Source organism: Tachypleus tridentatus, chromosome 2, assembly GCF_004210375.1.
Source record: "Tachypleus tridentatus isolate NWPU-2018 chromosome 2, ASM421037v1, whole genome shotgun sequence".
Classification (NCBI taxonomy): domain Eukaryota; kingdom Metazoa; phylum Arthropoda; class Merostomata; order Xiphosura; family Limulidae; genus Tachypleus; species Tachypleus tridentatus.
Window position 1 is genome coordinate 100,872,934 of NC_134826.1, and position 27,325 is coordinate 100,900,258.

The 27,325-nt window shown below is 33.3% G+C and overlaps 1 protein-coding gene across 1 annotated transcript in view; it reads right to left on the reverse strand.

The window, feature by feature from the left end:
* LOC143244695 (transmembrane protein 132E-like) overlaps nt 1–25,668 on the reverse strand; it is a 42,981-nt gene extending 17,313 nt beyond the window's left edge. The window contains 4 exon segments of the mRNA XM_076489810.1: nt 4,168–4,326; nt 11,732–12,190; nt 12,192–12,597; nt 25,142–25,668. Coding sequence (XP_076345925.1) covers nt 4,168–4,326; nt 11,732–12,190; nt 12,192–12,597; nt 25,142–25,202 — 1,085 coding nt within the window. The 5' untranslated portion in view covers nt 25,203–25,668.
* Between the last annotated feature and the right edge of the window lie 1,657 nt (nt 25,669–27,325).

A 27,325-nucleotide genomic window follows, 5' to 3' on the forward strand; every position in this document is an offset into this window, starting at 1 on the left:
AGCTTAAAAAAAAATGTAGTTCAAGTTTAGATTTCTTCCAACAGTAATAAAGTAACAAGTTTTGCATGCTAAAAAAAAAAAAAGATACTGCTTGGGTTCAGAGATTTTTCCCCATAATAACAATAAAATACTCTGCATACTGGAAAGATATAGTTATGTTTAGAGATCTTGATAACAATAGAAAGTAAAAATTATTAATAGCTTTAAAATTCTTGTATTTTGGAAAACTTACTACTGAATGTAAAATATATTTCCCAGAATAATAAACAGAGACACATGAAAATGCTTGATTTTCAGTTAATATAGAATTATTTCTTGTTTGACAGATATGTACATTTAATTTCTAATCTACAATGGAAAGTCATCATTCAACTGACAATTAGGAACAGCAGAATGTACAAACAAAACATGATAATAAGACATGCAAGATGAACGACAGCATGTAATATATACCAGAAGTACATCACATAACAGACTATGCAGCACAACAGTGTGGAATATACAATACAAATACATTAGGCAACAAACAACAGATAAAACACTGGTGTGGAATGAGCACTATATTGCTGAATTTCACATAAAACTACTGAAGGACTAGATGTCCCTAATTTAGAAGAGATAAATTAGAGGTAAAGCAGATATTCAACACTACCCACTGCCAACACTTGGGTTACTATAATCAAATATTAAGGTGAAAGTGCAATCTTGTATGGTTATGGGATATGAACCCTTGACCCAAAGTTGTAAGTCAAATGTTCCAACCACCATGCCATGTATATTAGTAACACATTAATAAGAAATACTAGATTAAACACCAGCATGTAAATACACACTAGAAATGCAAAAGACAACAGATTAAACAAAACAACAGTGTAGAATGTGTCCTAGAAACAAGAAACACATTCAATAACAGAATAGATAAAAGAAGGGCATTTAATATAACACAAGAAATTTGTTATAAAAAAAGACTCGATAAACAATAGTGTGGAATGTATGTGAGACAACAGTCTAGATAACACAGTCATAGAATGTACACTATAAACAATAATGGGATGGAAAATACTCTAAAAATGCATTTGATAAGACACTAAATAAAACAACTTGTAATATACACTAAATATATGTGAGAGAACAGACTAAATATAACAAGGATATTACATGAGGAATATACACTAAAAACACATTAGACAAGAAACTACATTAAATAATGATGTGAAATGTATGACAGAGATACGTGATGTGAGAGGGGTTCTAGATAAAGCAATGCAGCAGAAATTCAGAAAATCTGTGCAAATTAGTATTATCATTTGTTTAAGATAACAAACTGGCTAGATTAATGGAAGAAGTTCCTATTGTATTGAAAAATGTATCTTCATTGAAGAATTCCACTTGGAGTCATTATTCATCAAACAAACAAACAAACAAAAAAAAAAACCTGCCAAGTTCCTTTCATTCCCTGACTCTGCAACTAAAACTCTTGACACTGATGTCATGAGAGATTTAGTGTCTAGATTCACATGTAAATATAAATTTAAAAGCTAATGTTAATAGTGCAATTATATAAATTGTAACAGATTTTCCTGAGACTTAACAAGACTAGATTACAGGTTCCAGAATGTTCCTATAACCATCAGATATTTTTAATCCCTTTCTTATTAATCTCTAACATGAAAGGTAATTTTCACTTTTGCTTAAATGGTTTGAAATGAGCCTTGAAGTTTTGTAGAAAGACCTACAAAATGTTTCACACATCTTATAAACACCTATTTGTATATGGTAATGCAGGTGGCATATCAACTTCACACAATAAGGGTGAAACCACAGATGCTAGATTTAGCATGTATATATGAAGCAAGGCAAATTACCAAACCTTAGATTGACTTATGGCTATACCACAGTCTTTCTCAAACAGGTTATTTGTTGTTAGATGTAAAGCCAAAGGACCCATCATTTAGAATAACTGGCTTGGAAGCTACATTTCAGCTTAACCCTTTCTCATTGGGTCATGGGTCAAAGGCCATGTCATCATGTTCATTAACTTGCATTCAAAATTTTATTGAACTGCTATTTTATGAATTTATGTCAATAAGCTTGAAATCTACTTATAGATTATAATCCAAACTTTAATATTATATACGAGTTATTGCTTTAATTTAAAAAGTAAACATTAAAATAACACACCTAAATATAGATTTTAGTGAGTCATATGGTATGTCTAATGCAGCACTGTTTAAAATTAGATGTTTGTGATTTCAAAATACTTAGTCTATAGTTTTGTACAGATTAGGAGCCCAAATTACCAATACTGACAAACTAGAATCTAATATATGAACCACGTATCTTTTTACTTTGAGGAAATATGGTTTATGTACTGAATCAAGCACAGTGGCTTCATTCACCTCTTTCAATTTTTGGAAATGACCCCTTATATACACTTACTTCAATATATAACATGTGGATAACCAACTGACAGCTTAGAATGTCTCCTTATGGTTTTCTAAGACATCTTAATCTGTGAAATGACTACAACGTTCTTTCAAGCCAAGATTTCAAGAAGGTAAGTTGTGTTTTTTAGTCTGCTCAATGTTTCATATTTTTTGAAATCTAAATACATCTTAGTTACTAAGCTTAATACTATGTAATTCTATGGTATCAGTGTAGTTATTTAAGATTTTTTGGTTATTCAACTGTATATATAAAACCTAAACAATGTTGTTTGATATCTTCGATGTGCAAAATCTTAAAAGGCTTAGCAACCTACATGCAGCAACAACCGAGTACAAAGGTCATAGCTAGAAAAGATAATTATTTCCTTTACTTCTTTAATTACTCTTCTATATTTTAACAGAAATAAGTTTAATAGCTTATTTATAAATAGTAATAAATTATATGCATACATATAATGTATAATAATTGAAATTTGAGTGCATATTACAAAATACTAGTCCACTAAAATACAGCCGAGACAGTGAAGACTAAAGATCAATTATTATATTACTGGATATGCAACGAGTGCACGTGCACCTCATCAATGCAAACTATGTTATGTTGGTTTGGCATGACTGAATGGTTAGTATAATAAAACAATAATAAATATATAGCATTATGAGACATAAGATACTTCAAATAAAGATTTTAATTTTCATGTTATGTGTAGTCATTCTAAAATGAGGAAAAGCATAATTCATATTTCTTTCCTTATTCTTTTTTTATGTAGGTTACAAGGATGGTCAATTGACAGACCTCGCATAGGGTATAGATAATAACAAAAAATATAAAGTCCTACTGAAAACAGGCATTTGAAACGAATTTAGGTTTTAGGGATTACACAAATAATAGCTGGGACAAAGAACAGTTTTTAACCATAACATGAAATCACTTTGCATTTGGACTAGTAATGAAACATACTAGATATGTTCCCAAACAAACCTTTATGAAAAGATTTCATTAAAAATCTGATAGTTTGTGTACAAAAAATAGTAATTTTTAGTAAAAAACTACCAAATTTTGTGAAAATGCACATGCTATATCAAAAATTATAGTGCAAATGCTTAATGTGTGTAGATGTGTAGATGAACTCCTGCATATTATACCAAGCCCACTGCAAAAGATTAATTTGAAACATTCCTCTTATTCTGTAAATGAAAGCTATAACTAAGAAAGAAATCTCTCTGATACAAAATGTCATTGCATTAAAGTTGGGCATATTGCTTAACACAATTAACATGATAATAAACAAGCATATGAAGTTCAAGGCACACAACAAAACTTACATAATAATTAATGCACCAGTATATAAAACACTTTTAACCAAAACTAGATCACCACTAAATTATCACTGTATCTAAAGGTTTCAAGTAAACTTCAATTATCATTAAAAGTATATATGTATCAGTGTAGAAAAAGTTTAGAATACACCTGTACAGCTGAATATGATGATATTGTTAGAAAGGAAAAGGGTTTAAACTTCAGTACAATGTGATGACACTGTCCAGTAAGGAAAAAATAAAGGTTAAAAGTTCAACATGATGGTTTAGAAATTTTACACATTATCAAAATGACCAATTTGTTTGGCAATCCACATTCACTGTTATTTTATGTACTTTTTACAATATACCATAATTCTTTATCAAGCTAATGTTTGGGCCTTCACTGATTTTACCTCACCTTGTGCTTTTTACATCATGTTCATACAAGGATGAATCCTTGATAAATGCTTTCACTGTGGCAACGGTCTGCTTTGTGTTTAAGTCTACAGATATGCGCCAACTGGAGAGGAGGGCTTCCTGAGCACCCAAAATACGAAGGCCACTTCTTACTCGAGCCCTGGTAAAAAACTTATATATTTAAAGTTAAACAATGGAAATCTGCTAGTATAAAAAAAACACATAAATGTTCTGAAGGTATATTGTGCTTAGCAGGACCAAATTATTTATTAGGTACAACAGAGGCAGTACCTAGGGCCTATGAAAAGTTTCCATAAAAGTTAATATAAGAGGGCCAAAAAATAATAAGCATAAAAAAATGAAATACAAATTTTACTGCAGAAACGTTATTACATCTTCAAATTATACTACAGATTTTTGTATATATCCATTAGTTTGTGTACTCAAGTTCACATAAGTATACAGTCGATATTTAACTACAGTGTATTAACACCTATAAACAGCAAGCATATATTATATGCATATAAATACTTAAATTTCAAACCAGAATTTTTAATTTATATATCTATAATTTGTCTAACGTTTTACAGCCATTAGGGCCTACAAACAGAAGGTACCTAAGCCCTGCGATCGTCTTGATCTGACACTGGTTCCAACAGCCATAATACTGAATAGTTTATATAGTTCTGCAAATAAAAATTTCACTTAACTCATATTATCATATGACTGTATGAAATTGCCTGGGCTTATATTTATGGTTTTAATTATTTCATACAAACATATTCACGAATATCAACAAAAAAATTATATGACTAAATGAAGTTGAATATTCAATAATACTCATCAGAAAATAACTGATTAATTCATTTTTATGCACCTAGTTTTGTATGAAAAACTTTAATAACTTCTTAAATTTATTCAAACCAATCAGATCAGTGACACAACTGCTTCAGTTACTGTTTAAGGTTAGTTGACCTAATAAAATCTGTTTGACAACTTCTTCAGCTGCTCCTTAACTTTAATCATAGTAATAAGAGTTGTGACACAACTTTTTCACCTAATTATCAAGTTTAATTGAACTAATAAGATGTGTGACACAATTTCTTCAGCTACAACTTAACAGAAATTGAAGTTACAGTAATAAAATCTCCAAGAAGCAATTTCTTTGAGTATTTCTAAAGCATATGTAAGCTAAGATCTGTGTAACACTCCTTCAGTTATTTCTTAGGATTATTCAAACAATGAGTTCTAATACAATACCTTACCTCTCTACACACACACACACACAATAGCTTTTCTCAACTTGTACTTCCTTTTATATGTGCAATTTTTGCTTGCCACTAGCCTTGATTCTCTCACCTACCCTCAAGTAATTTTATTTGGTATAGCTATGCTATAGCATGCAAATGACTATGTGACAACCCTCCACAAACAGAAATGTGGCACACCTTCCTAGTGCATCTGCCTCCCTCTATATTGTATGGTACTAACATTATTTCTTGATTTACCATTTTAATATGTAGTCATGCTCAACTTTTGCTCTATAGTTACAATTCTTGTGTGCATTTTCAGTTAATTCTGATGTGTTTTGACAACTCTTAGTTTGTAAATTATTTGCTGCTTACTATCTATCTATTTGTGGAATATTTTTCTTTTTCACTTCTAAATAATGAACTCTCACTTTACTAATACTATAAAAACTTCTATCATGGATCTGATTACTACTGATCCACAACCACTTGCTACTTTTGTGGCTTTGGGCTCCATGCTTTCTTAAAGACATTTTGACCATAGTGCATCATTAGTTGGAAGCTAACTTGTTTCTTGCTACATTCCCAAAACCACAGCAAAATGTCCCAATCATAGAAGATCTAGTCCTGACAAAGAGACTACTGAACAGCCTTTTACCACCATACTACTACAGCAACATCCAGTGCTACCTCTCCAGATTTCTCTTATTCTTCACTGGTTTTTTGTACCTGACCTCTCTGGTATGTTACTTATCGTCTATTAACTTTGTCATACAATTCCTCTCTTCCATCCTTCATTCTACACCATTTTCAGATTATCTGATTCACCCTTCTCCTGATATCCATGTTCATGCTGAACAGTTTATTGCCCATTTATGTTCAGGTGCCAGCATACCTTGACCCCACATTTGTTTGATTCCTGTTCCATTTCACCCTCACATGATCTTTTACATATTTGGGAGTGTTTTTAGCACTTACCTCAATAGAGCCCAGTATTCTCCTGTGTGTTGGAAATCAATGGAGGTCTTGGTTTCCAAATCCAAGCTCTTTCCTTCTCTACCTATGTGTGAGATTCTTTCTTTTTTGGGGACTTTGGCTTTCAAGTTGTGCATACATGTTTTCTTCAGTGGGTGTTATATGATCATTATAATCTCAGTCAAAACCACTTGCACTTTACTCTCCTTCCTTCTATACAAGTAAGCTTTGGTGGCTCAACAGAAACAACACCTTGACTGTCATTCCTCTGTTTCTTCCTGACTTGCACATTTTTAAAGATTCTTCTCTTACAGGTTGGGGAGTGTATTTTGGTCCTCAGAAGATCTCCAGCCATTGGACAGTGATCAAATCTTCCCTCCACATAAATTTTTTTGGAATTTCTTACAGTGTGTCAATTTCTTTTACAGTGATAATTCTTCCATTGTCAGAATCACCTTTTCTGCTTTGATCCTGGGTGATCTAAATCTTTATTTGGTTATATCATTAGAGTGGTTTCTTTCACTTTAAAATTTTGATCATGCCTTCTGGATGCATTTGCCACCAATCTCCAACCAAATTGCTTTACCTTTTTGTGCCTTCAGTCAATATTGGACCAATCTTTACCTTTATGTTTACTTTCCTATCCTTCATTTTCTGTGTGTTCTTTCCCTTATCAAAGCCACCCCACGTCAAATCTGTCTAATCACCCCCATTCTGGCCTGCTCTACCATAGCTTCTGATCCTGAATCTTCTTCATTCATCTCCTCCCATACCTCTTCCACTTCTGATCCTTTCTACATCAACCTCATTCCACCAAATTTCATCATGCCATTATCACACTCTGGCTTTATACATGGATTTTGTCTGGTCCCCACAAGACAATATAGGCTCTGCATGCTGGTAGGATCTTTTCTACCTCACTCAGGCTTCCCTTCTTCCTTGAATGTTCACCAAAGGAAATGGTTCAATTTCTAGAGTTGATTTTTTGCCATGGTATTTCACCTTCCCAACCTAGTATTTATCACCTTTCTGATTTCTTTACTCAGCTCTTTGGCAATGGTTTATTAGTTTCCACCATTGCAGGCTATGGGGTGGTCTTGTCTGATATTTTTCCCTTTTTCCTTCTCCCTTCCAATTTTATTTCTCCTTTCCTTTTTCTCTTGTTTTGCTACTTTTTTATGATTTATCTTCCCCATCAGATTTCCCTACATGATTGGTATCTCAATGTGGTCCTTCATGCCCTTATCTTTTCTCTCTTTGAACATCTGGCCACTAGTTTATTGTACCACCTCTCTCTCAAGATGTCTTTCTTACTCCTCTTCACATGTGGTCATTCTAGGTTAGACATATTTGCTGGAATATTTCCTTTGCCTTTGATATTTCTCCTCTCTTCCTTACCAGATGGATCTACTAGTTTATTCATCTTGCTTTGCTTCATTATCCAATAATTTCCATTGCATTTTCCAAGCCTCCTCCCATAAAATACATCATTTCACCTCTTCCCTGACTACCCACTTCCATCATCTATTAGAACAGATTGTGCTGATGGCATGGGTCTCACACATTCATAGCCCAATATCTACATCATTTAGCTATCTCCTCCTCATCTGGCAGTTGCTTGCTGACCATTACCATTTTGACTCTGAAAGGGTAAGTTCTTCATTTATTCATTTCCTTTCCAGTGGCCCATTCTCCTTTCCTGAATCCCACTCTATGGTGAGTAGTGCCTGTCCATGTATACTTACCCACTGTAATGTCTTATGGTGTTACATTCCTCCAAATTCCCCACCACATTGTTTTTTATCCCTCTCCCAGTCTCTAGCTTCTGAGGAGGTGAATCATGGAAGCTTTCTCCTAAATATAACCAATTCCACTCATTTAAGAATAGGGTAGTGGCATTTTATTGGTGTATATGGTGAATATTCTCCTTCTACCATAGACTGCAGTTCACTCCACTGGCTAGATTCCTCCATCCCACCTCTGCCTGGATGTTTCCAAGGTATTCTGCTGTTTGATTGGCACAGCACCAGCCAACATAAGCACTCACACATGGTTGGTAGGGACCCTCTTCCTACTGTGGATCAAATGACATATGCCCAATAACACTTGGTTTTGGACTGGAGATGACACACCATGTTTGCATGCTCCCTTCCTACCACTGGCTGATGTTGATTGTGTACTGGGTATATACACATTTGCCCTGCCTTGGTTGTTAGAATGCAAATTGTTTTTCTCTTCCACTTCCTGGAGAGAAGACAATTAGAACATTCATCATACTGCAAACTGAAAGACAAATAGCCAATACCCCATAGTTTTGGACTGGAGTTGACCAACCAAACATGGTCTGATGTGCCCTTACCACTCTACATCATTTGGCGTATACAATTACAGATTGCATGTGCATCTCTTCTGCCACATTTATTAACATGTATTTTTATAACAGCCTTTCAAAAAGATTTCATCTTAGCAACTTTTCCACTAGCACCTCCACCATTTCAGTAAGGGATTCTCGCTATTACATAAGTAGTAATAAGTTATTCATATCAGAAGTTAATATTTTCCTACAATGAATGTCTATTTCCATTAGATATTTACTTTCTTCCCACTTCCCACCTGTCCTCCCCACTTCCAGTGCATCTTTTGTGCTTAATCTCAAAGTGATGATAATGCTCTACAATATAGAGGATTTGTATGCTACAATGTAGCTATGCCATGAAAAACTATGTGAATGTATGTGGGTAAAAAAAGCAAGCAAAAATTGCACATATAAAGGATGGCAAGTTCAGAATATCTATTATGTGAGAAGAGGTAAGCATCTATCAGAAATACATTTTCAGTGTAAGAAAATATTAAGTCTGTGTAATAGTAATTCTCAAGCTAAATTTTGCATTTAATTTTGCTGATAGAATCCTTTTTGGCTACACCTTAAGGTTAGTTAAATTAGCAAGATCTGTGTAACATAATTCCTTTGGATATAATAATTTAGTTACTGTTAAGCTTGAAATGTAGGTGGAAAAGTAGTATAAGAAAGATATTATTAGAATAATTAATATATGTTATTCTACTTTTCCACCAACATTCCAAGCTTAACAGTGACTCAATTCTTTCAGTTATTTCTTAAGTTTATTTTTTAATAGCATCTCTGTGACAACTTCTTCAGTTATTTATTAAGGTTAGTAAAATCATTAAGATTTGTGCAACTTGACCTTTTCAGCTACTTCTTAAATTCAGTTATGCTAACAATATCATGTGGAAACTTTTGAAGTTACTTCTTAAATTTAATCCCACTAATGATCTCTGTGTGTGTGACATTAATTACTTTTAAGATATAGCTGAAGAAGTTAAGACCTGCATTTGTGTGATATAATTCCTACAATAAATTCCTTACATCATTAATCTCTTCAAACTTCTAATATAGTATCTTGTTTACCATACAAAATTGTAATTGCATGCTGGATGTAGAATTAAAAATTTATATTTTCCTCATATAGTTAACACTTGATCTTTTTTACAAGCACATTTTGCAAGTTGTTGCAAAATTCTATTTCTCTGAGCTCAATACCACAAAGGATAAGTAAAAAACAATGAAACTATTGTGTTTGTTTTATTAAGTGTATGTTTGTTTCTTCCACATTAAAAATATTGATCAAAACTAGCAAATACATCTATCATAGGTACAGTTTCTTCAGTTTTATGTAGGTTATATTAGAGTCAAAGTTGTTGTTTGTTTTACAATTACAGTTTGTGATTAAAACATTTGTTCGAATGTTGTTGTGCTATGTTCTTTTTCAACAAGAACCTGAACAAACTCCAACACATGACAGAAATGTGTACAGTTTATCATAAGTTTGATACTGACTGAGGTTAACAGAATGTTTTTTGTTTGGTATTATACTTTTGAAATAAACACTGGAATATATCATGGACAGCTTTAATTATAGCATTTATAATGGAAATATAATTTACTATTTTGATATCAACTTAGATAGAAACAATATTACATTGATAAAAATTATGTATAAAAAATAACTTCTAATGTTCTGTGTCAGACTATACTATATTTTAACAGAGCATTCAAGCCAACAGGACTTTTAAGAAAATTATTATTTTTAACAGAACATTTTAGCACTGTTTTTGACATATAATCTTAATAGAACATAACATATAATCTTAATAGAACATAACATAAAATCTTAATAGAACATAACAGGTAATAATACTCTCTTTAACACCACATTCAAGTCAAGATATTTTAAGATATTGTCTTTAACAGAGCATTAAAGCCAATAATATTTATAATAAGAGGAAAGTTCTTAATCAAAGCATACAGATCACCAACATTTTTAAGAAAAATACTGTCTTTAACATTGTAGAAAATTATATTGTCTTTACAACAGTATACAGTTCTGCAGTATTTTTAAGAGAAATTTTGTCTTTAACAACACATTCAAATCTACTGTATATTTTTATATAAATATTATTTTAATAAACCATTCAAACTTACAATATTGTCTTTAACAGAACATTAAATGTTTCCACTTGTACAGTACTTGTGCACTTGTATATTTATTAACAGACATATTTCAATATAGAATACAGGATGTAAATATGAATGACAATTATAAACAATGTTGAAAGTGACCCCTGTTGACATCAATACAGGCCTGGATCCTTCTTTTGTTTCTAAACACCACTATCAGTTGCTGACTTGAAATAGACTGAATAAAATATGATTACAAAACTGCACAGTAACTTTCCAAACACCCTGTATTTTTCAGTTTTAACTATGTTGAAAGTTGCAGAATCTTTGGATAATGTTGGCTTTACCTGATCATTTACTGTAATTAACTGGAACTGAAATACAAATATTAGTGACTAAAATACCACATTGCAGGAAGATGTACTTGTGACTAAAGACTTAATGGTTACCAGTGGTTAATGAGTAGTAATGTGATGATATTGCTTTTGAAATAAACTGTTTCATGGTAACTGCTAATGATACATGAGTACAATTCACAAATGTATGATAAGAGATGCTTATTTAATGTTTCTGCTGGCAGTCTCCCAATTTTTGCATAGTTTTCATTCTATAGTTGGATTGGGAGTTATGACTGATACTATACAGAATTTTAAATGTTCATAACACATGTATAAATGAGGAATAATGTCAGAAGGTTAAGTTTCCATTACAAATATATGCTTGTGATTTAGACACTTCAAAGTACAAATCATATAATAACAGTACAAGTTATCTCATTCATTATTTTATAACTTTTAAGTTTTTACATATAAAAACAGTGCAGCTGTTGGTTGAGTACTGTATTTAGTGTTGAAACTTACCTGATAACAAAAACTGACAAGGGATAAACTGGATTTGGCTGAAGATATACTGGAACATAAACCTTAGAACGAGGATACACTGGTCCTTGTGGAACAAATATTTGGACATCATCATTCTTTACTTCTTCATAGCTTCCATGACTGTTAGATAATGCTACATGAGCAAGAAATATGCTTGAACCACCAGGTGGTGCAGCAACTGGGAGAGAGTTGGCATTGCATTCCAGAGAGCAGCTCTGAAGAACAGCATATTCTACTTGGACAGTAGCTTTGTATGGTTTCATCATTTTCCAAGGCTGGGACTGAAGTTGTGGCCACCAAGCCCAAGGAAGAACCACCTCACCCAGACAAACTCCATCACGACTGGCTGTTGGACTGCAAACTGCCATCAGTCGTTTCTCCTGATAACTCACATATAGTGCTACACAGAGTGTCCCTTTGTGAACATTATGGGAATCTTGTCTGGTTTTTTGGATCAGATGCCTGACTGCTGTGAAATAATACACGAAGTACAGGTTGATCTCTGTAAACTTCATGGGTTACAATATGTGCAATAATATCTGTATCACCACTAGAAGGCACTGCCAGCAGTGGGATTCTCTCAGATTCACTTCCAAAGTCTTCCTGACTAGAGTTCCAATTTTCATTTACTGATGGGACTATCGGTGCAGGCATTACTGTCTGTTTTACTGAAAAAGGCCCATAATGTGCATGCAGAGTGACAGTAGAAGAAGGGCAAATTAGGGTGAATCTTTCACTTTTACTTGTCATACCCCTATGCAAACCATTGTCTTCTAAATGACCATGATCCAAAAAGAATCCTGCATCCCTACTCTCCAGTGTGACATCTACTATAGCATGGGACTCTGTAAAAAAATAAATAAAATAAAAAAAAATAAGTAAAATAAAAGTATGGAGAATTTTTTGCTCAGAAAGTGCTTTGAGCTTGTAACATAGATCCTTGACCAGGAACAAATATCTAACAAATCTTAATTTGAAACTGGAACTTAGATATGATAAGATACATAGTTCTCTATCTTCTTTTTATAAAATTTGTAATAGTGAAGTGATATTGCTAAATTAAATATATTTACATGAATGTGATTTTTAAATTCCTTTAGTAGCACAATATTTCCTTTTTCAAGTACATCATGAAGTCTGAGAAATGATGTGACAGAAGGCCTTCTGTATGTAACCTTAAGACTGAGTCTTACTTCTCTATGTTTTTCTATCAATAGTTAAATTAGATCTTGTTCAGAGATATGAGGATTTCACAGTAAATTTAAATGAGATTGATTTTCTTTCCCACTAAATTTAAATGTACAATTCACTGGGAAAGAAAAGCAATCTCCTCTCTGCAAGAGCTGATTTTTAATGTCATTTTCAGACTTTGTCCTTGATCTGTGAAAGGTCACATCAACAAATTCATAAAAAGTTATGATTAACCATTTTAGATATTTAAGTTACAGAAAATTTGACTTTTAACTATTCTAAAATTCAGAACTGCTGAAAAAATAACTTAGGTTATAAAGTCTGTATTTAGTGAATATTTTTAGTTAACATATGATCTGGGTTTTAGACATTACTGTGTTACAAAGAATGGTGATGCCTAAGTTAATTTTAAGCCTATGAAAATTAACAACCAGTAATGACCTGGAGATTTTATAAACTTTGTATCATATATACATTTCACAGAGCAGTAATAGTTTGAAGTTTTATTTTGCTATGTTTATTTGCTAATCTAATGACATATCTGATGTCCAATCAACCCTGACTTAATATTATTGGTGGATATAGACACAGTAAATCTCTATGCAAATAATTAAAAACAAATTACGAGATTAAAAGATGGATGACAAAGATTACAGTAATGTTAAGGTAACAGTATCAGTTCCATACAAAATATTCCCACCTAAATAGAAAGAAATTATAAAATGAATGAGATTTGAGGATCAAAGGTGAGAGAGCATACAAGTTTGAATTCTATGTTTCACAAAGCATGCTTTGTCTTTTGCCACCTTTCTGCTTCTCAACCAAACTGTACTAAATGCCTCTGTTCATATTAGACATGAAATGCTCCATCTATGTAAGATGTAATTACCATATTTTATAATGGTTTCTGCTGTATATCAAATTGGAATAACATTTATTTTTGTCTTATCTTTATTTCTTAACAGTTTGCTTTGTGCTTACACTTCTCTAAAGTCTGTGAATTTCAAAAGCTGTCTTTATTGATTTTCACAAACAAATTACCTCCATGTTTTTACTTTTGTACACTTTAAAATTTCATCAGCAAAATGAGAACTAGTAAACACACACAAACCTAACATACTGATTACATAATCTATTTTTGGATCTTCTGAATATCAAGATATTTTGAACATGAGGAAATTAAAAAGCAAACAAAAGTAATCCATAGAGATCATTATTAAACATTCATCAGACTAGGATTAGCAACCAAGAGATACTGTTGTAAATGTTGTCTATTTACCAGACCAGAATGTGTAAACAAGATATACTGTTGTAATAAGAAAGGTTACTATAGTCTTCTCTATACATTAAACTTAACCCATTTATCCATCTAACCACAAGTTTTTTTTATTGACTAATTTAAATTAATTAAAAACAGTTGTTGTCCAGAAATGTATACCCTTTATGATCTATAAAGGTTCTTAATGCTTATATATAACAATGTTTGATGAAAGGTAAGTAAATTCTACAAAACTGATGTATAATAAATTTAAGCTAATACTGCATAACATACTTACCAGAAATATTTAATGTCATAACTTAATGCAACAGAAAACTGAAATGTTTTGTCTGTTTAGGTGAAAACATAAAGCTGCACATTGGTTTTCTGTGCTGTGCCCAACACAAGAATCAAACCACAAATTTTTAAAATTTTAATCTATTGAGCTAACTGCTGAGTCACTGAGATGGAGGTCAGGCTCCAAAATCATCACTGATTAGAATGTTTTGAATGACAATTAGGCACCTTCATTGTTAATGATTTTTTATACAGCAATTCCAATAATGCCTTACAAGTTTCACCAGTTTAGAAAATTTAGGTTAGTCCTAACAATATAGTAAACTAACAATGCTAAACAGTTTGTACAATTTTAATAATTAATCCAAAAATTATTTACCAGCATTATAAATATTAATCACAACAAATACAAACTAATAAAGTATTCTGTACAATGTTAGTATTGAATATCATTATTTAAAATTCTGTGCAACATGAAAGGTTGGCCATCATTACATTGTCTCATTTGTAATATCAACTGTAATGACAGGAGAGAAGACTCATGTGATTGTGGTTTTATATGTGATATTAGAAAAATGTTTTCTAACAGAGAAATCAGTTAGGCCTATTAACTGGAGGTTCAGAAATAATAGATTGTATAGCATAATGACCTCTTCAATCTACAGTAGGAACCACCTTGAAGAAAGGTTTGATACTAATGAAAATTCACATATAAAAATTTTTGTGCACAAAAATGAAGTCACAATAGAATAAAAAACACAGGGAAGCATTCGATGGTACAAGTTGAACTGATAAGAGTAATGAAGTTCTAATACATAAATTGCTATCAACTTGGCATGATCCTTGCTCTAAATTAAGCTAATCTATAAACAAGAAAAACCCAAATGTAAGCTTAAATGAATGGAAAACAAAAATTTAAACCACCTATCTAACACAACAATCAACTTACTCATAATGTAAATTAAATTAATTTAAACAAAACTCACAACTTAATAGTTAAATTCACAAGCTATACAAGTTACTTAACATAAAGATTCTCCAATTTGAAAAAAAAGCACCCTAAAAGAAAGTTAAAATCATTCTTACAAAAGAAAACCTGATTTATGTATAAAATAAAACACATAAGCCAAATTTACACATGGAATGTGCTTCAAATTACAAGATCTATATCCACTAAGAGTTGAGCTATAGAGCATATCTGTCTTTAACCTTATTCAATTTGTTAATAGGAAAAATTGGTTTGGTTGTTGTTAAGCACAAAACTTCACAATGGACTATTTCTCCTCTGCCCATCATGGGTGTCAAACAAGATTTTCAGTATTGCAAGTAAATTAACACCTGTATATAGTAAAACTGAAAACAACAAAATAATTACATATTCACAAAATATCTCAAAAGTTACAATTATAAAAATGCATACACTATATAAAACAATACCTTTAAACTTAAACATAGCTACACTTTAAATAAAATCTTTAAATGTAAATCTCAGCCTAAGCAGTACAAAGTAAAATATTAATTCTATATATATATAGGCTTACATACATACATACTTTTCAACAGTAAATAAAATCTATACCATTAAATAATAAGCACATGTATATAATTATTCAGCCCTTACATACAATTAAGTAAAAATGTTGGTAGTTACTCACATGGAGGATCTTTGACATCAAATCCTCCAATGCAGCTAAAGGTTTCTAGTTTACCACAGTTGTCTAGCGAGTAATCTCTACAACTAAAATAAGAGCTTTTAAAATAGCTGATGCACTTCCCCTGATGCACTTCCCCCGCAAGCTGTGTTGGTAGATTTGTTTCAATAGATGGCCTTTTTACAATTACAAAATTAATGAACCTCTGTCCATCTGGCAGATTGTTCCTAACAGTGGAACTTTAAGATTATTACTTGATTTAATGTGAGTTGCTTTTTTATCTTGGTCAGAGGCTTTGTAGGGAACTTCATTCTCTCACCTATCACTTTCAAAGCCACCATAGATGATGAAGCTGACATTCTAGTGTAGTGGTTGTGAAGATTAAAGTTACTATCGATCCTAGAACTGAAGTAGCAGTGGCTAATACAACTTGAAAAATGGCATTGATGATCTCCTGGGTTTCAGAGACAAATATGCAGCACTACTCATACACTGGTTTTCATGTAAGGCTCTTAGTAGGGGGAAAGTTTTTCCCAGCCATAAAATTAGATGATCCCAAAAAAGGTGTCCACACATAGCATGTCTGCTATTTCTACAGATTAAATAACTTCTACAGAATACAACACAACATTCTTAGCCTTAAAATCATCAACAGGCTTGGATTTTAAGCAAGACTTGCTCTTGGACCTTCTGATCTACTGGCATTTCATTTCTTCCTTGACTTGAAGGAGTACTGGGCCTGCCACAGAAATCTCCATCAGTATTATGCATTCATACTCACTGGCTCCATGGTCAGTACACCTAGCAACAAAACAACTCATAGTGTCAGAAAGAGTAAATGTATTACCTCCAGAGCCTTTATGTCAGATGCACCATCAAACACCACATCCTCATACACCAGCCCTAGGCATAAAAGGCAGTGATAAACACTTGGCAGCATGATTAAAATCAAATAAAACATTTTTGACATTGGTTCCTTCACTGACTTTGTAGATTTTAAGGTTGATCTACAAGTCAGATATAAACCAACTAGCAGGTTGAAAGATCGTGATAGCCAGAAGGTTTTCAAAATTTGATATTAAAATATAAAAGTCAGAACTCTAAATACTAGTCAAAAGGAATTCCAATTAGTTAGTATAACATGGTAAAGAGTGTTGGTTAAGGCTGTGGTGGCCTGGATGCAAAAACACTCCACTGTAAGTAAAATACCATCAAGACTTAATTGCAAAAACTAAACTTCTGTCAAGCTACTTGTCTACAGGTAGCTTAATCTGCCTGTCAACACATTACCTACAACCTGTGGGCAGTTCTGTTGATAAAGTCAACCTTGATTCTCAAGCTTGTCTAAACTATCTGTGCTGTGTATTGTTGTCACAGCTATGATGGTAGTCCATACCTATCCTGTAATCTTGCCATATTCCCTTCACTGCAATGTGGTTGTTAAACTTACAAAACTTGCAACAAGAGACTGACACTGTATTAAATACTACTCAGATGTTGACCTAGTTACTTTAACATTGAAATATGATAACACCAACATCTCATTTCCATCTGCATTTCCTTCAGATATAAGCATAGAGGTGAATTTCTTAATTTCACAGGAAAGTGTTACTTTTTGCCTCCATTACTCTTGCACAGTCCAAATTTTCATGAGCTGTGACTTGTCTTGCATTGAAAATGAATGTTTAAAATTTATTTGAAAAAAAAGGCATTTTAGAAACATTTTAGTCAACTTCCAACACAATCACACAATATCTGGATATGCCAATTTTACATTTCATATACCAGTTAACAATATCTTTGAATTTCACTTTCCATTAGTCTGTTTCACCTTACTCCAGCATCATCTAAATGAAATGTTCCTGGCCAAGACTCACAAAACACAGATATAACTGCTTTCCTGAATGGGTAGTGTAAGCCTTCTGTTACTTCAATCTGTTTCCTAAAAAAAATCATTACCTGCTAAATGATACAAGCTAAACATTCACATAATCATAAAAGAAAAGAACAGCTCACTAATTTTTCATATAATGCCCAGATTAAATTCATAATTTTGTACGACATTCACATCAAACTTTAGTATTCTCAAGTTTGAACTCTGTTATGCTTTCATTAACTAATTCATTTTGTGTTGAAAAACTTATAAATGAGACTACTTTTATATATGCACCTTACATTTAACATGTATACAATAGTAAATGTATATTTACATTACAGATAATACTGCATCACCTACACATCATTACATAAACACTCTTTGTTAACCTGAAGATGACCTAAGGTCATAACATTGTTCTCTACTTTATTTTAATAAATGTTTTAATACCCATGCCAGCTGTCTTGAGATACATTTTTACTTCAAGTGGGTTTCTTGTCATCATGCATCACATACATAGTTGTAGCTTTTGAAAGTCTCTCTCAGACATATACTTCACCACCATAATAATCAACACAGACTACTTCTACAAATTGATTGTATTTATGATTCAGTAATGTGCTGATATTTGTGAGTACCACAATGCAATGGTTTTGCAAGCCTCATAAACACTTCATGGTTGAATATTAATGAACCAGATATTCATCCTAAAATTCCATATGTCAATAATGTTACCTGTAGTCTATACCTTGTATACCAACTCACTCTTATGCCAGCAATGGCTAAATATACCATGCCACAGTAAATGGACATTCAGTGTTCTAACCAGCTAGCAGCTGTGGGCTGTTGATTCACTCAGGTTGCACAACTTCACAGGAAGGTAAACATTAGCAACCCCAGTGAAATAAGACTTACTCCACTGAAAATTTGCTCAATTTTATCTCTACTTTAGAGTAGAACACAACTCTCTTACTCTCCACAGAGAAGTCACACAGCCAAGAGTATGGGCAATTTCTTTTCAACAGAAAACCTATTACTGGTTTAGAAAAAAAACTTAAATTATTCTAATAAGGGTATCAATATTCATAATTAAAACCAATTTGGCATTTGGAACACAAGGAATCTCAACCAAACAACTGCCCTAACATCAGACAACTGAGTAATAATTTGAATGAACAATGGACTTCATAAATTGAACTTTACATCACTGCTTGATAGCTTGGAAAGCAGGGTACATTATCCTTTCTTTCAGTAATATTTTGACTACACAATTGATCTAGCTAGTACACAAGTAGTAATTGTACCATACACCATATATGTTGAGGGGCTCAGAAAACAACAGACACTAAGCTCTCAGTCATGACAACATGACCAAATGCTCATCTAAAATTTATACCTTCAAGACAAACTCCACAGCAAGTTTGAGAGAACTAACACTAATGTAATAAAGATGGAAATTTTCACTAAAAGTCAACTGGACACTCAAAAATCAAGAAGCCACCCCCTTCAGTCATTTCTCAAATGGCTGTTGTAATTTATATATTTTGTAATCACTTCAAGAAATCAGAAGTAAATTATCAGCATATAAGCCACAATGATTCAGTATCAGAAATAATACTGTCTGTACCTAAATCTGATCATTTTAGAATGTGGCCAGCTTCTCTTTAACCCACTGAAGGAGAGGTGTGCCTTGCTTTTACCACAGTCTGTATAGTTTCAGAATGGTCCTTGGACTGGGCAGTTTGGTTCAATGAAGAAAAGTTCCAACACTTTATCAGCTGACAACTGTAGGGGTATAAATTGATGCTTGTCTGTAGAAACTCTTGGTATTTTGCACAATATATTCCTGCTTCATTCACTCACTGCACCCCTCTCTTTACTATTTAGGTAACTGAATACCTTTCTTCTTAAAAAATGCACGTACTTGGCTTACTGACTGACGTTATCATCAGTGAGATCCAATTCAGGCATCTGCCAATGAAACAGCTCAGAATGGTGACTATCCATCAACACTATCTCACTCCTGAGTCTGGTGTCGGTAGCTAGCCACCTTCCTGCCTGTAGATGCTTCTTGTTTCATTCCTGAATTTCTTGCCCTCTCATTAGAGGTCATTTGTCAATAAACAGGGACAACAGTCCCACCTGCTACCAAAAGAGCTCATGTCTACAGTTTTTATCAGTTGACAACACCTCAGACTTTTTGACAATGGACCACCACCCATTACAGATAAGTTTATCTCTATTCCACTGATCACCATTGATGATAACCACCAAAGCTTACTATCTCATCTGCTAGAAAAATAACTCATACTGATGAAGCTCATTCACTAATAGTGTTGCATTCCTCTTTTCTATAAGCAGTCTAAACAAGAATTGAGTTTCTGCTACTAGTGATTATATTGAAGTCTTCAACAGACAATATATGGTCTCAGGTTCCTTCTGTCATAGTTTACCCAGATGATCCTCAGTCACTCATGCTTCCATACTACCTGGCCTTAACCACAGGGGAAGATTTGTGAAAGACCTTCTGGATAGCTCAGATAGTCATTTCTCTTCATCCTAAATTTTAGTTTTAGGAAAGGACTTCTAGATATGACCATCCTTCCTCCCAACATTTTAGCCCCAGCACCAGATTCATACATCCTTTTCCAGATTGTACATACTTTATTTCATGGACAAAGTTATCTCCATGTGATAAAACATATGTAATCACTAGAATATTCAAAATTCTACCTTTTAAACACTCTACAATAACAAAATACAAAAAATTTCCCTAACTCACTGTGCTGCATATAAAACAAACCACATATTAAAGATCTGTCTCCAATGGGAGTCGAACTTTAAGACATAGCTGGCCTTGATTCTTACCAACTTGCCCACAGGAAAGATAGCTTTCCATTTCTGGATCTTGTGTGCTATCTTCCCAGAAAAAAAAAAAAAAAGTCAAATAATTGCTAATTAGTTAACAAAAACATACTTGTTCTCAAAACAGAGAAAGTTACTATGTTATTTGAGAAATTTTCTGCACGAAGCTGAATATTCTGTAAGACAATAATTTTGAAAAGAATTTGCCTCTTAACTAAGGAAGTAGCAAACATATACTACAATCCAGTACTATAATGTAATAGTATAAGGGAAATTTCCAAAACTTGTTCATTTTTTTAAAGTAATGACTCAAGAAAGTCCTCCAATCACAAGTTCTGTTTTGTAAACAATAAGAGAAAAGTGCTGTAACAAGTTGCTCTTTTATAAATTATAACAATAGAAAACTCTCAGACAAGTTGCTGATTAATAAACTATAACAAGAGTCCCATGACAAGTTACTTTTTTATACAATATAACAAGAGAAGTTTCCCATGACAAATTGCAGTTTTATAATCTGTGACAATTTCAGAGAAGACTCCCATGAAAAGTTGCTATTTAATTAAACTGTGATAACTTGTCTTTTTTATTTTACTCTTTTATGAAATTGGCTTATTAAATTTGAAACAAAGATAAGCAGAAATAAATTATTATATTTAAGTAATGAACAAAATCATATACTGTCTCAGTAAATACTTTAATTAATACATTTCCTCATTAACATGGAGATGAGGAATAGGATTTCAGCATTTTACAACAAAATAATAAAAGTCTATAATGGCATTATCCATCTGCTTTCCACCAAGAACGTAGCTTCAATTGCATTTTTTTCAATATTCAGAAAACACACAATCTGCTGAAATCAAACAAAAGGTACAGTGTTGCTATAGAAACGATGTGTTTCTAGTCCAGTCGGTGACTTTTTTGATCCGCATGTCTCTTAGGTTGACGCCCTAAATATGTTTTAAATTGATGGTTAGGACCACAAGTTTGTGTCATATATGACAAATGCTGATGACATATGGAAAGAGGTGTTTTATAAGGCCCAACCTTAAAGTGAGACCTCAGTGAAATACAGACTAGAAAAGCTGAATATTCTAAAACATTAATTTTATATAAAAAATAAAATAATTTCTTTATTTGCTTTTAAATTGTGGCTTTTGAAACATGATTTTTAGCATTATAAGCCTTGATATTTGCTGCTGAACCACCAGGGAGGAAGAGACAGTGAGGTTGAAAAAACAAAAAACAAATTGCACAAAAATTAGAACCACAAATCTTACAGACTCTACTTCATACATTCCCATTTAAATCTCCTGTGAAGCTCACAGAAAGATCCCACAATACCCATCTTACTTGACTTCAGAAACTATAATATTCAGACTTCAAGTAACTTAAGCTACAAAACTACCATAATGAACTGCAACTATTGCATTCAGCACTCATTCAAATGATACATAAGCATACTTCACTTGACCAGACTGTAGAAAACTGTCACAATGAACTTAGACTATAATATATTCAGATTTCGCTTTACCAGCATCCATAAAATAATTCGATAAACAAAACTTGTAATCCCCAAACTTCACTTTACTATATACTCTACACATATGACCAGACCTTATAAAACTATAGTGATAAATTAAAATTAAAATTCATATTTCGCTTGGCTAGAATCAACAAAACAATGCATGCACTATAATATTCACACATCACTTGATCAAAACTATAGTATTATAATACTAAATAAAAGACTTCACTTGTCCACACTCTATCGAACCAGGATGTTTAGATTTTACTTCACCAGGACTGGCATGGTCAGGTACTTAAGGTGCTTGACTCGCAATCTGAGGGTCGCGGGTTCGAATTCCTGTCACATCAAACATGCTCTCTCTTTCAGTCGTGGGGTGTTATAATGTAACGGTCAATCCCACTATACATTAGTAAAAGAGTAGCCAAAGAGTTGGCAGCAGGTGGTGGTGATTAACTGCTTTCCCTCTAGTCTTACACTGCTAAATTAGGGAAGGCTGGTGGAGACGGCCTTCTTGTAGCTTTGAACAAAATTGAAAAGAAAACAAATATACTTCACCACATTACAAAACAGTACGCTTGGTAAAATCTTACACTTACAGAACACGATGGACAAGGGCTATGATATTTAAACTTCACTTGACCAGACTAATAAAACATCGCTATAACATTCTACCATTACATAAAAAAAGTCTTTTCTCACTTTTCGCATTACGAGAATAGCGAAGCTACTGATGTCGGGAAGCAGTTTGTCTCTATACATATACTATTAATTTCATACATTATAGTTTAAGAAACACAGTAACCCAAGCATTATTTTTTTAAATGTGCTATCTAACATATTATGAAAGTGTTTCTCAATATTTTAAGTAATTACTTTTAGACTAAGAAGAAAATTTATCAAAATTACTGCTCATGATGGTAAGAATCAAACTATTTTTGTACATCATCTTGGTTTAGTTAGGAATTTATATGTAATTTGACCTAGTTTACAAACAGTATAAAATATTTACGTATTAATACATGTACGATATTTCTTGCTTAATTTGCAAAAATATATGGCGCAGAAGGTATACGTTTTCACTTACCAAATATCTCACAGAGAGTTTGAAATGTGTGTTCTTGTTGTTGTTGTTGTTTAATGCCATTCCTAAATTTGAAGTGGTATATTAGAGGGAATACAGATAGTAATAAAATCCACTGCCATTTCTTGGGTTACTCTAACTGAATAACAGGATAGAGAAAGAAACACATTATGATATCACCACATTTGAAAGGACAAGCATGTTCCAAAACTACAACCTGAGGATTGCGAGTCAAACACCCTAACCACCAAATTAGTTATATAATGGTAGAAATTAAAAAGAGCCAGTCAGAAACCAGTAGACTCCTGTATACCACATTCCCATGATGAAGGTGGAAGTCTAAACAAAATAAATAAAGTACCAGTAATCATTATTTAGATCACCAAAGTAAAAATGACATAACATTTTATTGAACCTTTTAAATTATAAATAACCCATCTTCAGTACTTTGCTGCAAAGAGGAAATTGCCTTTAAGTATTAATAGGCACAGCATATAATATACTATCACAAAGATTACACATTTTAACGTACACCTATTTATTGTAAAACAGTTCGACATTTTTGTGTACACCTTACGCCAGTAAGGATGAAGCATAATCAAAAACACTGACAGTGAAAATACGCATTTCGTTGTTTGTTTTGAATTTTGTGCAAATGGTACCTGCCCTAGCCGTTCATAATTTAGCAGTGTAAGACTAGAGGGAAGACAACTAGTCATCACAATCTCATAGCCAACTCTTGAGCTACTCTTATCAACAAATAGTGGGATTGACCATAACATCCTCATGGCTGAAAGGGCGAGCATGTTTGGTGTGACGTTGATTTGAACCCGCAACCCTGAGATTGCGAGTCGAGTGCCCTAACCATCAAGCCATGCCGAGTCGTTTAGTCATTTATATACCTGCCATTCTCTAGTTTTTTTTATTATGAATGTCTTAGTCCAATTAACACTAATTAAGCGAATCCCACATCAATATTTACAAGGCTTGCTTTCTGTTAAGAGAATAATTGACTTACATCTAAAATTCTTGCAAATTTATAAAAAAAATTATATGAATACTTACTTCAAAATGTAAAAAAAATATTTCTATTAACACAATTCGTAAAAGCAATAAAAACATTAATACCATAATAGTGTTAATCAAAAATAAAAGTGATTTACAATTACATGATGATCCACCTCAGACTGAACCGTCCTAACTTTGACTAAAGGTTTTAAGTTTTACACATAATGTATTGATCAATTCTTAGATGATGATCAACACCTAGAGCAAACCGTTTTACACAGAGCACATAAATAATTGTTTAATATATTAAAGGATGGTCTAACTTTAGACTGAGCTGTTTTACACAGAAGTACTATCCAAAATCTGTAAACCGTGTAAATTGTAATAAAACAGTTTTGAGGTAAAGTAAAACTGAAGTGAAACGGTACGAATCGTCGATGATGATTTAGCACTTATAACGATTCAATCAACAGAAAACTAATCAAACAGATAATAACTGAAATTATATAAAATATTACCCAAGTTAATGAAGGTTATTCGGTATTCGAAGATGACTAAAAATATTGAAAGTTATAGCCAATATAAGCACATAACAGTCAACTACGATGTGGTTAGATCAATTATTTTTACCTCTCAAACTCAAAGCGTAGAACACAGTTCCGAGAAGAGAAAGCAGTCGAACAATTGCCATAGTGAGCGCGCTCTTATTTCAGTTTAAATGAAACACAACCTTTATCACCACAAAAATAAAACATAGCCAAGCAAGGATCTTCTCAGATATCGGATTTGGTTACTGGAACAGTGCAAGTGGAATGTAAAGTGTCATGGCGTTAGTCCATCGGACTAATACTGCATGCTACTTGTCACACAGGTTTTCTAACCGCGGTTGATTTGTTCATACTGGCGGCATTTGCTCGAGTACATCTCGTGTGTTGGGAAAATGTGAAAGATGTTGGTATTCCTACGCAATTTGCTTAATACGTTCGTTATTATGAAGCCATCTCAATTAGTTTATGCACGTATTGATATTTCAAACAAATATTTATGGGTTAAAATGAGGCTAAAAATAACTAATTCTTAAGATTTCTAGTTAAGTTAAAAATTTACTCAAATTCACATTTCACTGCGCAAGATTACCGTTGTTAGAAATACTCAATCCTGTCTCCGCGAAGGAAATAACGATGTAAATAATCAAGTTTCAGTACAAGTGAACAATCGAAAATAATAGCTGAATTCTCGATGTTGTCTTAGTTTAGATAACTCAGAATGAACACAAGTTTCCTGAAATAAAGCTCTGTTAATAAGTATAATCGTATTTATACATGTCTTTATACAGGGGCGTAGATTTTTTACACCCGATGGGGGGGGGTGATTTTTGCGACCATTTATGTGGACTGTTCAATTGGCAAATTGGTAATCTCTGATTACGTGAACCTGAAATCTATAAGCATGCAGTCAGTCACAGAGTAATCTTGTTGCCACGATACTTACATGTATACTTAGGCCTACTGACTGATACTCACGAATTATCGCTTAGATCGAAAAGCTTAGAAGCACGCCTATATTAAACATGTACATTTCGGCTACTGAAAAAGCCTACATCTAGGCTTAATTATGCAATTCGATTGGTAAAAACACGAGAATCACAAGAACAAACACACAATTTGTAAGCCTGTGATGCAATAAAACAATTGAACAGACCAAACTGTAGAGGGGAATGATTCTATGCACCTTAACCCCGCCTAAAATGAAGGGGGGAATGTATACCCCCTAGTATCTACGCCCCTGTCTTTACATACTATGGTTATGAAATGCCTAAAATACGCCAGTCGGAGACTACAATATCCAAGGTCTGGTGTGTTTCTTTTTATTTCACGCAAAGATATAAGCTGGTTATCTGCGCTAGTCGTCCCTAATTTAGCAGTGTAAGACTAAAGTCAAGGGAGCTAGTCATCACCATCCACCGCCAACTCCTGGGCTACTTTTTTTTATCAACTAATGGTGAGATTATAATCAGTGATGTGAACCTGACGATGACCGAAGAAGGTCGAAACGTTGTTCGCTTTTCTATGTAAAATATTTTCTCAACCCAAACGAGCCGTTTTTGCATATATAATGGTGAGATTGAACCAAACATAATGACGCCCCTACGGCTGAAAAAGGTGAACACGTTTGGTGTCACGTGGATTCGACCCCGCGACCCATAGGCTGTAAGTCAAGCATCCTAATCACCTAGCTATGCCGGTCCCCAGGGGCAGGAAAATATTAAATTCATAAAATAAAATAAAAAAGACACACGGAAAAAATATTATTTCGTAACTCTCCTAACAGTGTGCTTTTGGTGGACTTTAATTAATTACTGACCATTACGTAAGTTCGTTTGATTTGACTGTTAAGTATTTCTTGAAAGGCTGCATAAGGCCTGGCATGGCCTAGCGCGTTAAGGCGTGCGCTTCGTAATCTGAGGGTCGCGGGTTCGCGCCCGAGTCGCCCCAAACATGCTCGCTCTCCCAGCCGTGGGGGGCGTTAAAATGTGACGGTCAATCCCACTTTTCGTTGGCAAAAGAGTAGCCCAAGAGTTGGCGGTGGGTGGTGATGACTAGCTGCCTTCCCTCTAGTCTTACACTGCTAAATTAGGGACGGCTAGCACAGATAGCCCTCGAGTATCTTTGTGCGAAATTCCAAAAAACAAAGTCTGCATATTAGTTTACATTGTAAAAACAATTGCTTTTGATTTATTATTTAAAGGTAAAGATCAATTGGTAACATGCAGTGAAAAAACGTGGGGAAAACATTTTATTTGTTTGCTTGAAG